At 48.1% G+C, this 15,858-nt stretch overlaps 1 protein-coding gene across 1 annotated transcript in view; it reads left to right on the plus strand.

Annotated features, from left to right (window-relative positions):
* Positions 1-15,858, plus strand: part of Myo1e (myosin IE) — a 196,209-nt gene that overhangs the window by 117,080 nt on the left and 63,271 nt on the right. Inside the window, 5 exon segments of the mRNA XM_051156748.1 lie at positions 1,156-1,287; positions 4,884-5,006; positions 5,008-5,019; positions 7,286-7,418; positions 14,924-15,120. Of these exon segments, the coding sequence (XP_051012705.1) occupies positions 1,156-1,287; positions 4,884-5,006; positions 5,008-5,019; positions 7,286-7,418; positions 14,924-15,120 (597 nt within the window).

Here is a 15,858-nt window from a genome sequence, read left to right on the forward strand (position 1 = left end):
AGCCTTAAATTCCCTGTGTCGCCTAGGATGACCTGTCTTTGCCTCCCGTGGGCTGAGACTGCTGATGTTTTACCTCTGTGTTGGCTTCAGCCTGTATTCAGAAAGGAAGGGTTTGTTTTTAAGAGAAGCCCCACTGTGCTCTCAGGTAGTCATTGTCTGTAAGACCTGCTTCCTGCTCCCCATTGCCTGGGACCCCCTGATTTTCTCACTTGTTCATCCCTCGTGCTCCTCAGCTCAGTACTTGGGATGGTTTATTCTGACCTTTCTAGGTAATGACAGAACGAAGACACTGTGAATGAATTTTTCACATAACCTTTCTGCCTCTAATTATCATTCTTAACCTGCCAGGCAAAAATAGACACTGGCAGTGTTAACTCTTTAGCTGCCTACCTATACCTGCCTTCCTTAAAGAGTGGGAAAAACATTGTTATGACTTCCTTTGCTTTTTCCTGTTATAAGCTGTCTCCCCCCCCCCCCCAGAGGATAACTCAGTCAATCTTTAGAAATAGCAGGGCCCAGCATTTATAACCACATATAACCCTAATAGAGGGTTGAGTATAGATTGAGTTTTCTCTGTGTCACGCTTAATGACATCAAAGAAGGAGGAAGTCTCTCTCTGTGTCTCTCTGTCTCTGTGTCTCTCTCTCTTTGTCTCTTTCTCTCTCTCTCTGTGCGATTCATGATAGCATCAAATTATACTCTCACTAATTATTTAGAAATGTGAGTTTAAAGCCATTTGCCATTTTCTGTATCTTAGACAGGCAAGCACGCTAGAGGGATAGTAATGACCAAGATGCCATCGGCTGAAGATTAATAGGTTTCCCCAGAAGAACAGGGTGGCCACCTTGGCCCTGTGCGGGTTTCTGTTCCATTCTTCAGACAAACACAGATGAGGAGAACATGAGTGAGCAGTGTACTCTCCTTACTTAGTCCGGCTGTGGGGATTGACCCTCTGGATGCAGCATTGTGTGACTGGCCAGCTCAGGGGTATTGTTTGCTGAGAGAGAAGTCAGGAAGTCTAGTTCAGGGCTGGGGATAATCCAGACTGTCTTCTACTAGTGAGTTTCCTTGAATTATACCCTGTATTCAAAGTCTGTTTGGAGCATTGTGGTTTTGTTTACCAAGTATTAAAGGAAATTGCTAATTTTCTTGTAGGGAAAATACTTTGAAATCCAGTTCAGTCCAGGTGGGGAGCCAGATGGTGGCAAGATCTCCAACTTCCTTCTGGAAAAGTCCAGAGTGGTGATGAGGAACCCCGGAGAAAGGAGCTTTCACATCTTCTACCAGGTTTTTCCTTTATAGATTCTCTTTCTTACGTTGGTATTCCATCCCCACATTAAAAAAAAAAGCTAGGTAGGCCAATGAGGCGGCCAACATCGCGTTCAGTTCCTGGACCACATGGTAAGAAGAGAGAAGCAGCTTCCCCCAGGTTGTCTTCTGGTCCCCAAGTGCACAGTAGCATGAAATAGCAATGTGATAGTTTTCTCCCTCTTAACCCTCAGGGTTAGGTGGTTGTCTAACCAGCCCAGAAAGATGCCCCTGTGGTTTGTGCATGTGTATAAAAGGGACATGAGAGTGTCCCTGTCCCCAAGGAGCGTTGAGTTCTAATTAAGGTAATGAAGCAAGTTCCCCCAAAGCTCAATCATGAAATTGTTGACAAACTCCGAAACAGATGTGCAAGCATGTGTTTGACTGTTTGCCGAGTAGGAACTTGTGGGGGGGGGTCTGGGAAGCCAGGGAACACTAAGGAGGGAGCACCTCAGACAAAGAGGGGTGGAGGTGTTGAAACAAGGAAGTGAGGTGATAGGAACAAAGTGTCCAGGGCAGATATCGCCAACCAGTACACCATAAAATGAGAGTGGTTCAGAAGGCTTGGCACCTTCAGGGCAAGCTCAACCCACTCATACCCTCAGAACCCTGTGGCAAGATGCTTTAAGAGTCATTTTGTTAGCCGGGCGTGGTGGCGCACGCCTTTAATCCCAGCACTCGGGAGGCAGAGGCAGGTGGATCGCTGTGAGTTCGAGGCCAGCCTGGTCTACAAAGCGAGTCCAGGACAGCCAAGGTTACACAGAGAGGCCCTATCTCGAAAAACCAAAAATTATTAATAATAATAATAATATAAGGATGATCTTGTTTCTTTTTTTTTAGATGTATTTATCTCATGTGTGTAAGTATTCTACACTCACGTGTGTCTGTGTACCGCATGCACACCTAACATCTGTGGAGTTCGTTAAGAGTGTTGGGTCCCCTAGAACTGGAGTTAAAGATGCCTGTGAGCCACCACGTGAATGCTGGGAATTGAACCCGGATCCTTTGGAAGAGCAGCCAGTGCTCTTAACTGCTGAGCCATCCCTCCAGCCCCTGGATGCTTTTACGTTGTTTCAGGCTTTGCAGTCGTGATCTTTTTATCCTTGTGTTGTTACTCATGCTGGAAAGTTAACCGGGCAAGCACTCTACCACAGAGATATGTCCTCAACCCTCTTTTTCCCCCCCACTTCTTTTGTTTTAGGACAGAGTCTCTCTAAGTTACCTGGCTGGCCTTGAACACGCTCCATAGCCCAGGCAGGCCTCACACTTGTAGTCTCCCTACCTAAGCCTCTCAAGTAGCTGTTCCTCTAGACCTCGCCAATTCGGCTACTTGGGAAAGCATTTCTACGTATATAGAAATGTAATCGTGCCATACTCGACATTGTGATGCTGACACGTGACTTCCTTTTACGTTAGGAATCCACAGTAAGAAACACCCAGGAAGGGTTTCCCTTGGGTTTGGTTTTGTTCTAGGATCTGTAGGTTAGAAAGAAGTTAACTTATGGGAGAAGCTTGCAGCCAATCTCTCAGCTGCACAGACATCTTCAAGGATGGCAACCAGTTCTTTTGGTATCTATTTGTTGAAAAAGTATACAGCCGACAAAAAGCTTCTGGGAAATTAGTGATGCTTACAGTCATCCAAGCTGCCAGGAAGGACCAGTGGGATGTCACTGTGCATCACAGGCTTATGTTAGTACTAATCACTAGACAGAAAAGGTCAGTGGGTAATTACATGTCCCACTTCCCTCCGGGAACCCCCTAACTGGAAGCCAGAAACCACCAGCGTAGTGGCTAGGAAGATGGCTCAGTGGCTGAGAGTCCCCGATCCCCTTACAAAAGACCCAGGTTCAGTTCCTAACACCTGTATGGTTAGCTCACAAAAACCTGAACTCTAATTCCAGGGAATAGAATGTCTCTCCTGGTCTCTGCAAGCACCAAGCATGCATAATTATGTGTGCAGAAAAAACACCCTATTCACACACACACACATATACACACACACATACACACATATACACTACACACACATACACACACATACACACATACATACACATATACAATACACACACATACACACATATACAACATACACACATATACAATACACACACATACACACACACACACACACACACACTCTCACTCCAGAACAGGGGCTAGAAACCGATGGGCTCAAAGATTGACGAATCTCATATGAAAGTCAAGATTGAAGTTGTAGGCCCGGTGAGACCCCACAGGAGTGAGGAGGGAAGTCCGGTGTCCAACCAGGATCTGAGGAGGAACACATATGTTGGACAAGGGGTCCTGGCGAAGTCAGTGCTGCTCTCCAGAAAGCCACAGGACCAAATCTCTACACTCTTAGGAGAAGGAAGTGGACCAGACTGTCTGGACCAAGAGCATGCTGTCGGATTGAGGCACAGGAAAGAAAACCAGGAGAGCACTTCTGTCACAACAGTGAGAGGAGATACTGTACAGTACGGCTAATTCATGGCGAGGAAGCAGCTGTGGCTTAAAGAAGTTCAGAATCAAGGAGAAGCTTTCAAAAGAGGCAGAGAGCAGCAGACAGAGACAGAGACGTGGGTGTTTGAAGATGGGTGTGTGTGTCTGAGCGAGACCGACCAGGAGGGGGGCTGTCTTCACACAGTGGAGCAAAACCAGAGAAAAAAGACAATGGGCAGTAAAAAAAAGACTGTTCAGGGGCTGGGACATGGCTCAACTGGTCGAGGGCTTGCCTGGTGTGCGCAGAGCCTCAAGTCAGATCCCCAGTTCCAAATAGACTGGGCACCATGGTTGCTGTGATAAAAAACACCATGACCAAGACAACGTATGGAAGAAAGGTTTTATTTGGGTTTACAGTTCAGAGGGTTAGAATCCATGGTGGGCACAACATGGCAACAGGTGTCAGGAACAGGAAGCAAAGAACTCCCATCTTGAGCTGTAGGCATGAAGCAAGCAGAGGACACCCAGCATGCCGTGGGGTCTCCAGACACCAGAGAAAGAAGCCAGGACCATTCCAACCTACACACCCTGGAGTGCGAAGTGTCCAAGAGCTAAGCTGGGCAGGAATTCAAGTGGCTATGGTCTATTTTATATTCTGTTTGTCCGTGGGGTCGCAAGTACAGCATACAGTTCTCTCACTGGTAGGAAAGAAAGCCTGTCCGAGTTTAGAACTGGGCTTGGTAGTTAAGACTGATCTCCCAGAGGACCAAGTTCAGTTCCCAGAAGCCCCACAGTACTCACAAGCATCTATAACTCAGCATCAGGGGATCCGACATCCTCTTCTGTCCTCCACGGGTATTTGGTGTGCATACACACGTACAGGCAAGAGCCATACACATTTAAAACAACAAAACTAGAGCTTGCAGACTGAACTGGGGCTAAGACGATGACAGCCCTAAATGATATTTTCAAGTCCTCAGATCCTGGAGGCTAGAACCACTGAGAATTTCCAAATATGTATTTAGAGAGTTTTTCCCCACTTAGGCTCAGGGGTGGTGGTCCCCAGTACCCCAGGGCGACTGTGGGTGCTTTGTGGGCCATGCCCTGACACATCCTGTGTGCTCTCATGGCAGCTCATTGAGGGAGCCTCCCCAGAGCAGAAGCAAAGCCTCGGCGTCACCAGCATGGACTACTACTGCTACCTCAGCCTCTCAGGGTCCTATAAGGTTGATGACATTGACGATAAACGGGAGTTCCCAGGAAACCCTGGTAAGTGTGGGTATCGGGCTGGGCTGTCTCCCCTCTCCTGCCTGATGCCACCTGAGGCAGAGGACAGTAAAGATCAGCAAAGCAGACCGCAGTGTGACCTGCCCCACTCTCCACCCCTCACACACACACCCCCCCCCCCCCCGCCAGCTGCTGTAAGTGCGGCTGAAAACCTGTGTTCAGCACCTTGGAGAGCAGTGTAAACCCCCCCCCCCCCCCCCCCCCCCCGCGCCCTGTGACCCCTGGCCTGCGACCCCTGGCCCCCGACACCACCACCACCACCACCACCATGACCACCACCGCCACCACAGGTACAATTGCCTGAGGTAATGGTTTGAGATGTGTAAAAAGCAAATTCATCATCATCCTCCCTCCTACAAGAGTATTCTGATAAACAGACTTGGACAAGCAAGGGGATGAGTTTGGCATGTTGCTTTGCTGAGCAGCCAGTACTTGGAGCACTGTTCCTCAGGAAGGCCATAAGCAAGTTTATGGTCTTCACTGAACGTAGAAAGTATTCAAGACTGGGGAGAAGGCTTGGCAGGTAAGAGCGCTTGCTGTTCTTGCAGGCAGAGGATCCACATTCAGTTCCCAGCACCCACATCTGGCAGCTTATGCCTCCAGGAAATCTAATACATTCTTCTGGCATCTGTGGGCACCTGCACACATGTAGCATACACTTACGCAGACAAACAAAAGTAAAAATGTCAGTATGTATACACAGACACACACACACACACACACACACACACACACACATACATACACATATATTGTTAAGACAGAGGAGTCCTGGGTCCCAAGGCCACACAGCCACAGCCTTAAAGGAAAGGGAAAAAACTGTGGCTGAAGGGACCAACTCTAAACTTGGGAATAGTTCTTTCAAGTTACAGAAATTTGGCTTCTTGTTTTTGGTTTTGGTTTTTCGAGACAGGGTTTTTCTGTGTAGCCTTGGCTGTCCTGGACTCTCTTTGTAGACCAGGCTGGCCTCAAACTCACAGAGATCCATCTGCCTCTGCCTCCCGAGTGCTGGGATTAAAGGCATGCACCACCCCGCACAGCTAGAAACTTGGCTTCTTAGTGGTCTATACATTCTGGAGATTTTTAAAAATGATTTATTTACTTTTATTTCATGTTCATTGGTGTTTTGACTCCAAGTATGTCTGTATGTGGGTATTGGAACCCCCAGAACCAGAGTTGCAGGCAATTGTGAGTTGTCATATGAGAGCTAAGAATCGAACCTGGGTCCTTTGGAAGAGCAGCCAGTGTTCCTAACCACTGAGCAATCTCCCCAGCCTCTTCTGGAGACTTTTGAAAGGTGTTTTTGCTAATAAAATCTATCCCTCTACCTCCCCACGAAGGAGAGGGTCACTTACGACCTCTTGGGGTGGTTGGGAATGGGATGGTAGTTCCTTGGAGAGGGTTGGCAGTCAGCACACACTTGGAACAGAACAAACTCCTGTCCCTTGAGTATCTCCCTCTCGGAAACCCTCTAGGGTCTAGAGTGTTTAAAAACATATTTTCCCTTCCAGCAGGACTTCTAAGAGCATGTGAAGGCTAGGGAGGTGGCTCAGGCAGCAATTGTTTCTCACATAAGATTGAGGACCTGAGCAGGGCAGGGGTGGGACACGCCTTTAATCCCAGCACTCAGGAGGCAGAGGCAGGTGGATCGCTGTGAGTTTGAGGCCAGCCTGGTCTACAAAGTGAGTCTAGGACAGCCAAGGCTACACAGAGAAACCCTGTCTCAAAAAACAAAAAACAAACAAAACAAAAGATTGAGGTCCGGAGTTTGATTCCCAAAACCCATGAGAAAAAGAAGACTAGGGAAAGAGGAAGAAGGAAGGAGGAGGAGGAGAGGGTGGGGCGGGGCTGGCCTCTTCTACTGTAATCCCAGCTCTGGGGAGATAGAGCCAGGAGGATCCCTGGGCCTTGTTGACCATCTAGTCAAATCAGTGAACTCCACCTGTAATGAGATATGTCTCAAATAAGTAAGCATGGAAATCCAATGAGGAAGGCACACCTAACATCACCCTCTGGCTCCACATGCAGAAGCGTGTGCATGCGCATACACACACACACACACACACACACACACACAATGTGAGTGAGTGCCCAGCTCACTGGTCACGTTGTTTGGAGACTTCCCACCATCACCACAGGCTCAGCTACACGCTAGCTAACCATACAGCTTACTCTGTGCCCTGCCCGTCACCCGATTACTCAGCAAGCAGCCAGCCCGGCGGCAGGCTAATGTCTTGCTCTCTTCCAGCACGCCATGAATGTGATCGGCATCTTCTCAGAAGAGCAGACTCTGGTGTTGCAGATCGTGGCTGGGATTCTCCACTTGGGAAACATCAGCTTCAAAGAAGTGGGCAACTACGCGGGCGTGGAGAGCGAGGAATGTGCGTAGCTGTGGCCTGGGGGGGGGGGAGTAAGGGGGGAGTGGGGGAGTGGGGAGGAGTGAGGGGGGGGTGGGGGAGGAGTGGGGGAGGAGTGGGGGGAGTGGGGGAGTGAGGGGGAAGTGGGGGGGAGTGAGGGGGGAGTGGGGGGGTGAAGGAGGAGTGGGGGGGAGAGTGGGGGTTACCTCCAGTCACACATGGCCTACCTACCCCTTCGCTTGGCCTAGATTGCTAGTGAGGTGCATTGGTAAGGAACGAGAAGTCGTGTGTCCTAAGAACAAAATGGCCTCATGAGAGACTCTGACTCTTTCATGCACCTATCCTTCCCTGTCCCCCCTCTCCTTCCCTCCTCTTCCCTCCCCTTCCCTCTCCTGTGGTGTCTCACCTCTCCTCCTTCCCCTCCTCCTCTTCTATTCCTCTTCCCTCCCTCACCTCCATGTCCTACACCACAGATGATCTGGAAAATTATTTTTATTCATTACTAACCTTGGTGAAACCTGGCAGGATTTAACTCAAATTAAGCCTGGTATAATAATTAACTTAGAATAATAAACATTTAGCATGGGAGTACACACATGTGCCATGACATGTATGTGGAGGTCAGAGGGCAACTTGTAGGAACTGGTTCTCTCCTTCTTCCATGTATGTCCTGGGAGTGGAAAATCAGGTCATCAGAGCCCACTGAGCCATCACACTGGCTCCTCATCTCATGTCAAAGATGAAGCCACACTCTAATGATGACTGGAGTGATTGGTCGGTGAACTCAGATGAGACCCTCGGGGAAGCCTTTCCTGTGGCCCTTACAATGAATAAGTATATGAATGTCCTGATAAGCAAGGGACAGGACACGTGATGTGGCATGCTCATGGGCTTGCAGTCTGTCCCATGGATCTGACTTAGATTAGATTTCTGGACACAGAAATCTGGGTTGGTATTTCTGGTGACCACGTCTGTCTCAGCCACATCCTTGAGACTGTAGGGTTCTTCCTACAGTGTGTTCTACTGGTCCCCTATGCCTGTGATCAACCACAAACCCTACGGCATGTGACCCCAATCTTTCAGGCACCAGTGGCACTGCAGGCCATTCTGAGAAGCCACACCCACTCCAGCCACCCAGGAAGGCATTTCTTCCCTTCTCAGCATCTTCAGGGGATAATTTTAGATGCTTGATCTGAATCATTGCTGACAGTGCAGCAGGGAGATTTCCATTCCAAATAAGGACCCTCTTTTTAATGTTTTCATTTTCTTTTCTCATAAAAGAGGGAAGTTCTGCTAACCTCTGATGTCTATCTTTATCTGATAAAGGCACATTATATTTAACAAGGGAGGGTCCAGAAGAGGAAAAAAAAAAGGCAGAGTGTGCATAAAGCTTAGGAATATGACCTAATCAAAATGACAACTCTGCTTGCAGACGCAGGACTCCCTGGACTTCACCCTTGACACTACACAATTGCACCCGTGTACCCAGAAGGGTCACTGATACTTAGCCACATCACATTATCGGTTCTGGCATGATGGGGGCATCAGTGGAAGGAGACTGTATTTCTCTGACCCCCCTGAGAAGTAAAACTCTCACAGCCTCCGTGTACTTGAGTATCAATTTAAGACGCTGACCCAGTGAGCTTGACCCTGTATCCTCCACCCAACAAGGAGTTAGCTGCTCAGTGACGACATCTGAGGTCAGCAGCCTCCCCTGGCACATGTGACTGGCAGCTGCTTGTGAAATTGCCTGAGGAGTGGTGATGGCACAGTGGAGGCCAAAGAAGGCTGAGCTATGAAGCAAGCCTGTCTAACAGAGACGTGCACAGCCCTAGCCATCCTTTCTTCTCTTGGTTCTGGGTTGCTCATTTGGCCATCTAGTAGCATGGTCAACTGGGTGCCTATTCATGCCTTTGCCCACAGCTGCCTCCCCTCCCCAGTGGTCACCAGAGTTCCCAGAGATGGAGTTGCAGGTTGACTATACATGCATTCTTTCTTCTACTTTCAGACTACGGTGAGAGTTTCTGCCACCATGTTCTACAGTTGCCTCTCCGGGTAGCATTGTGTCTGGGAGATTACCCTGTATCCATTTCTTTTTGTAGCAACGTAGTATCCTACTGCTTGGCTGTTCTTTGGGTTGTTTAACCACCACCTGTTACTAAGCATTAAACTGTTTCTGCATCTTGTAGTTCAGTTGGTACCTGACATTTGTAAGGTCTTGGCTTTGGGCCCCTTCCCCTCATAGACAGGGCAAGGTGGAGCATCCTGTAGTTCTACCACTCAGAAGGCAGCTACAGAGTGAATAACCTCCATTCGCCCCATTTTTCTTATACCCAAGTATAACTTTGAAAAAAAATTTAATTAAAAGGAAGCTTTATAAAAGTTAGCTCTGCTTTTTATTATTAGAGAAAGCAGCTTTTCCTAACTGTTGAAGGAGAGGGCTAAAATCCCTTTCAAACTGGCCCATTAGAGCAAGCCAACCATCCGTTTCACCTTGGACTGATGGGGCCATGGGATTTCCTTAATGTCACTGAGAAGCCAGTCAGACCTTAACTGAGACGCTTGTGCTGTACTTTTCCATATCAAGATAGTAAAACTGTGTACTTCGGGTCAACAAGTATAACCTGAATGGGATTAAATATAAAATTAACTTCATTGAAGAAAAAAATACTACTCTAAAATCACTGCGGAGGGCTGTGGAGATGGCTCGGCTGTTAAAGGCTAGGCTCACAACAGAAAATATAGAGCCACTGAGGAGTTCAAGTACGTATGACACTGTCATCCCCCACCCATTGATTCACAGGCTTGGAAGCATCACTAAAATCCTATTTATTTTATCTCATCTTCCTCATGTAGCCCAGGCTGTCTCAAACTTGATATGTAGCCAAGGATGACACTGAACTTCTGATCTTCTTCCCAAGTGGCACACTTCCTGCTGTTGTCACACTTACTTAGAGATGAAATGGGGCTCGTAAGTGCCTGACCAGCTAAGGCTAAGGTGCAAATAGCAGTCATCCTTGAACAGAAGATTTTACTGACTTATATGCATGCCTTAGGCTCATGCATCCCACAAACACTGTCATCCTTACATTTATTTCTGGTCCAGCCCAGGTTACACTTCAAACAATTTGAACAGAGACGAAAACTGCAAGTTTGTCCACTAAGGTGAATAGGGGACTCACACAGCAACCATATTGCATGTGGCCAGGATTATTTTAAGTACAACCAAGGTGGTTGTTTTTCAAATGAATAATGGTCATCTTGCCCACCTGGCAGGATTATGCTTTTCCTGATAAAAGCCAAGGAGATTTAGTGGCAGACAAAGACTTAATGATGATTGTCACCATGTGTTGCTAGTCTTGAGCCCTGGGGGAGGGAAACCAGGACCTGAGGGTTAGTTGAAAGTCTCCCTTGTCTGGGGATGGAGCCTGATGCTGGCCGACCCTTCTGAGTAAGAGTTTGCACCCTAGCATCCTGGCATCCCTTATCTCTAACCAGTCTCCTTTGCAGACCACTTACTTACCTTTGGGGCGTTTTAGAGGCAGCACTCCTTTAGCTAAGTTCCATTTGTGTGACGTGATGTTCCCTGAGCTGGTTTATTGCTTTGAATTTCTTCTACATCACCCCCAAACCTGGCTTGCTGGATGTTGGGGATGGAACCCAGCTTCGCGCAATGCTGAGGCAAGCTTTCTGCTGAGTTACACCCCTAAACCTGCCACTTCTTTAAACCATATGAAGAAGGACTTTTATTTTGCTATGTCCTTTTGACTTCTCTGTCTTCCCTGTAGCTCAGATCTACAGGGAAGGTTGAACCTCACCTTACACATAAAATCTTCCTTCATCGACTTGGCGTGTTGTAATATTCTCCTGCCACATTCTTCCTGGTTTATATGACTGGATAACCCCACTGGTCTTACACCAACCTCTTGCTTCTTGCTTCTCCTCAGCCTCAGCCCCACTCACACACCCTGGAAATTCACAGCCTCAAGAAAGTCAAGCTAAGCAAAACTATCATTTCAGCACCAGGGAAGCCACAGAAGAAAATACGAGGCCATAAAGCCTAGCGTTTGAAAAACATGGCATGGATCTTGTCCAAACCAAGTGCTGTGTTTCCTCTCTAGTTTGTTTAGCTCTCTCTCTCCCTGAGCTTGTGGCTCTGGCTCTTGGCCACACTCCGTGCCTTGTTTCTGGAGAGCCTGCAGCCCCTCAGATACACCCTCTGGAAGGACAGCGCATGTCTGGTCACTCCCTTCTGCCTGTTTTGTCTCGGGCGTCCTCATCTCGGCCTTGTTTGGTTTTCTTAGCCAAGGCCATAAAGATAACGGCTCAAGCAGTTTACCAGACAACTCAATTCTTTCCCCCTTTGGCATGGTTACAAAACAGACACATTGGGTTGTCTAGTCATTGCATAAAGCTGTCCGCTGTGTAGCTCCCATGAAGTATGGGAAAAGTGCTAGTGAAAATGATCCTTTTTTTTTTTTAATGGAATCTTAATAGGGAGCTCGGGTTAGGTTTGACCTTGGAGGTCTCCCACCTCAGCCTCATGAGTAACTGGAATCACCAGTGCACAGTACCACGCTCAGCTTTTATAACTCTGTGTGTGTGTGTGTGTGTGTGTGTGTGTGTGTGTGTGTGTGTGTGTGTGCAAGTGCACATGTGTACATGTGGTGGAGGCCAGAGGTCAACCTCAGATGTTGTTCCTCGGGATCTATCTATCTTGTGTATTGAGACAGGGTCTCTCACCAGGACCTGGAACTCACCACTAAGGCGAGGCTGGCCAGGCAGAGAACCCCAGGAAACTGTTTGTCTCTGGCCCCCAGCTCTGGGACTATACATGTGTACCCCCACACCTGGATTTTCTATGTGGGTTCTGGGGACTAAACTCTGGGTCCACACGCTTATCCAACAAGAACTTCAGCACCTCACCATCTCCCCACCCCATCTATAAACTGTTGCTGATAAGTCCCATGGCATCTAGTGAGACATGTGTCCTCCTTGATGCTGGTGGGAAAGGCTCATTCTGATACTTGGTGAGTGTTTTCCTGGTCCCCACAGCTCTACATCTCCAGTGTGACTCATAGATGTCCTCTGTCCTTACTTTGTACAAAGAATTAGCTTCTAGGAGATAACCGCCGTTGGGGAAAATCAATACCTGAGAGGTAGATTTTTTTTTAAGTAGAAATAAACACCTCAGGCTCTCTGTGAGACCCTCATGTGCAGAAGTGCCTTGTTCCAGTACTGGCTTTTTTTCCCCAAAGACACATTTCAGTGACTGACTCTAAGAAGTTACGTGCTGAAAAGTATCCGTTGGCTAAATCCCAGCACTCTTTGTGCCATCCAAGTAGGTCAGTTGTGGTTGGGAGGCTGATGATGCCTTCCCACTGTTAAAGGATCCTTTGGGAATCTTGTTTGATTGTTGTATATTTGTTTGTTTTTTAGATGGAATCTCACTGTTTAGCCCAGGTTGGCTTTGAACTTGTAAACCTCCTGCCTCCACCTTCTTAAGTGTTGGGATGATTGACACGTGCCACAATAGTGACACCATCCACCAGATCTTAACACACTACTTTTATCATTAAAGTGTGTGTGTGTGTATATGTGTGTGTGTGAGAGAGAAAGGGGGGGAGACTCCTATCCAAGTTCAGATGTTTTATTTGTATCTATAAAGTCCTTAATTTGTGTTAAGAAATCCAAACACAAGCCAGCCATGGTGGTGCATGCCTTTAATCCCAGCACTCGGGAGGCAGAGGCAAGTGGATCACTGTGAGTTTGAGGCTGGCCTGGTCTACAGCACAGCCAAGGCTACACAGAGAAACCCTGTCTTGAAAAACAAAAACAAACAAAAAGGCCGGGCAATGGTGATGCATGCCTTTAATCCCAGCACTTGGGAGGCTGAGGCCGGTGGATTACTGTGAGTTCGAGGCCGGCCTGGTCTACAAAGAAGTCCAGGATAGTCAAGGCTACACAGAGAAACCCTGTCTCAAAAACAAAAAAATCTGAACACACTTTCATGCTCAAGAATGCTGTCATTTACCCAGATATGGACACTCTTACCAGAGATCAGCCTCATCCCTACCAGTAGCTTTTCTCTTGGCGAGTCCTGTGGCCTGAAACAACTTACCATGCCCAGGAGAGTCTTTAGGTCTCTATTTGAAGACCCCGAGTCCCCTCAGTACATGTGCGAGGCAGTACAAATACAGCAGTGACATTACCCTCTGTCCACATGCTGTCTCCAGAGGGAGGACTCTCCCTGTGCTGCGTCTGCTGAACGCCTCCTGAGGTGGGAAATGGCGGTTGGTGAAGTATTCCCATGCAAGTGCTACGACCTGAGTTCAGTCCCCAGAGCCCACCTACAAAAGTCAGACTTAGTGACATCTCATCCCAGCACTGGAGAGGCAGTGGCAGGAGAAGCCCGGGGCTTTGCCTGTCAACCAGCATGGCCAAATCAGTGAGCTGCTCCAGGTTCAGTAAAGGGACTTTGTCTCAAAAAAATAAATAAATACATAAGGTGGAGAGTGGCCAGGTAAGACATCTGCCTCCACCTCTGCCCTCGGGCACATGTGCACAGCTGCACAAACACATAAATGCACACACGCAAACCTTCTGAGCCCTTTGCCTCCGGCTCCCCATGCGGGACGCCCTTCCCCAGTGCGTCAAAATCTACCCCAGTCTTTTCACTGGTAGCTTTCAGATGTAGTGGACACTCACGTACACAACCTAGACCACATCTCAGCCGTGCCTCTGCCTCCCAAGCTCCTTCCTGTTAGCACACAGCAACTTCCCTCTCCACATCTGTACAAGTCCCACCCTTCCTTGTCTGCCCAGTCCGGGTGCAGCTCCTTTCTTGATTACCCCAGAAAGCATTAATAGCTCTCTGTCCTAAACACTTCTAGAATCTTATAGTCTGTTCTGAAGCATTTTGCTTTTCAGGAGGGTTCTTCTTTATTTGATAAAATTCCTAGGTTGTCTTCAAGGTTTAATACTTTAGTTGCTGTCTTTTCCTCTTTTATTTTCCGGGTTTTGTAATCCCTCTCGGTGTAAGCATTCAATCAGGAGGGGACTGCAGGGCTTAGTGGGCTCCTCGTAACAGGTGTTATAAGTTCTCTGTAAATGAAGGCCATGAAAATATTGTACCAAAGGAAGAAAACATTCAAAGCCAAAGAAATGTTTGTTGGTTGAGTTCCTGTTGATGTCTTTGCCTTAAGCATGGGGAAATGCCCATTTTCAGCATCTCGGTTGTGATCTCAGTGCTGGTGGGGGCGGGGGGGCAGCACTGGCTTGCCTCCTCCTTGGGCCACTGGTTTGAGAGATTGGAAATCTCAGTAACCACAAGGGCTGATTTATGTAATATATCATCTGGGAAAAAAAAAACAAATGGACGTGTGCGCACGCACACGTGTTGACGATGAGCTGTCTCCAGGCTAGCTTCTGGCTTTGAACTCACAAAGACGCACCTGCCTCAGCCTCCCAAGTGCTTGGGGGATATTGGTCACAATTCTGAAAGACAGTCACATTTTTCTGTTCTACAGTTTTGGCTTTCCCTGCGTATCTGCTGGGTATAAACCAAGATCGGCTAAAAGAGAAGCTGACGAGCCGGCAGATGGACAGTAAGTGGGGAGGAAAGTCGGAATCCATCCACGTGACCCTCAATGTGGAGCAGGCCTGCTACACCAGGGACGCGCTCGCCAAGGCCCTGCACGCACGGGTCTTTGATTTCTTGGTTGATGTAAGTAAACGCAGGTGGGTGTGGGCAAAGTTTCAAGGTTTAGATATAAGGAATACCATGACTTAAGAGTTTGTTCTCACGTTCGCCTCATTCCTGTACACACCATGTCGCTCTCTGCCCCGTATATCCTCCCCTGCCCTCTGTCCGTCTGTCCGTCTGTCTGTCTTCTCTGCCTCTCTCTCTCTCTCTCTCTCTCTCTCTCTCTCTCTCTCTCTCTCTCTCTCTCTCTCCTGTTGAATCCTGAATCCCACTCCTAGATAGTCACAGAAAGGCAGAGTAGCTAAAACCAACACAGTAATGCAAGATATTCAGTAAAAGCCAGGACTGGGGTAGAGGAAGCCTGTGGTCCAGGGCCATCCTTGGCTTCTGAGAGCAAAGGCTTAGGAATGTTGTATTTGGTAATAACACAGTTAATTTGTGGTGAGTGATTCCAAACATGATGTGATAAGCATTCGCCTTCCCTGGCATTTCTGTGGCACAGATATTCAGGGTCAGCTCAGCTGATCAGTTCTGACTCAAGCATGGTGGAGGTTGCAATACTGACAGTGAGCAGTTCTCCAGGCTGGCCTGGGGCTGGGGATGTGGCGTTGAGTGGAAGTCTCCGTGTACTGTTGGAGGGAGGTCTCTGTTCGGAGCTTCGTGGACCTCTTCTCAGGGCAGCCCGATGTCCTCACAGTTGGCAGCTGGTTTTCCTGAGGCAGTTATCTAAGACAGGGCATGTGAGCGGCAGGCCATGAG

Source organism: Acomys russatus, chromosome 14 (genome assembly GCF_903995435.1).
Source record: "Acomys russatus chromosome 14, mAcoRus1.1, whole genome shotgun sequence".
NCBI classification, from domain to species: Eukaryota; Metazoa; Chordata; class Mammalia; order Rodentia; family Muridae; genus Acomys; species Acomys russatus.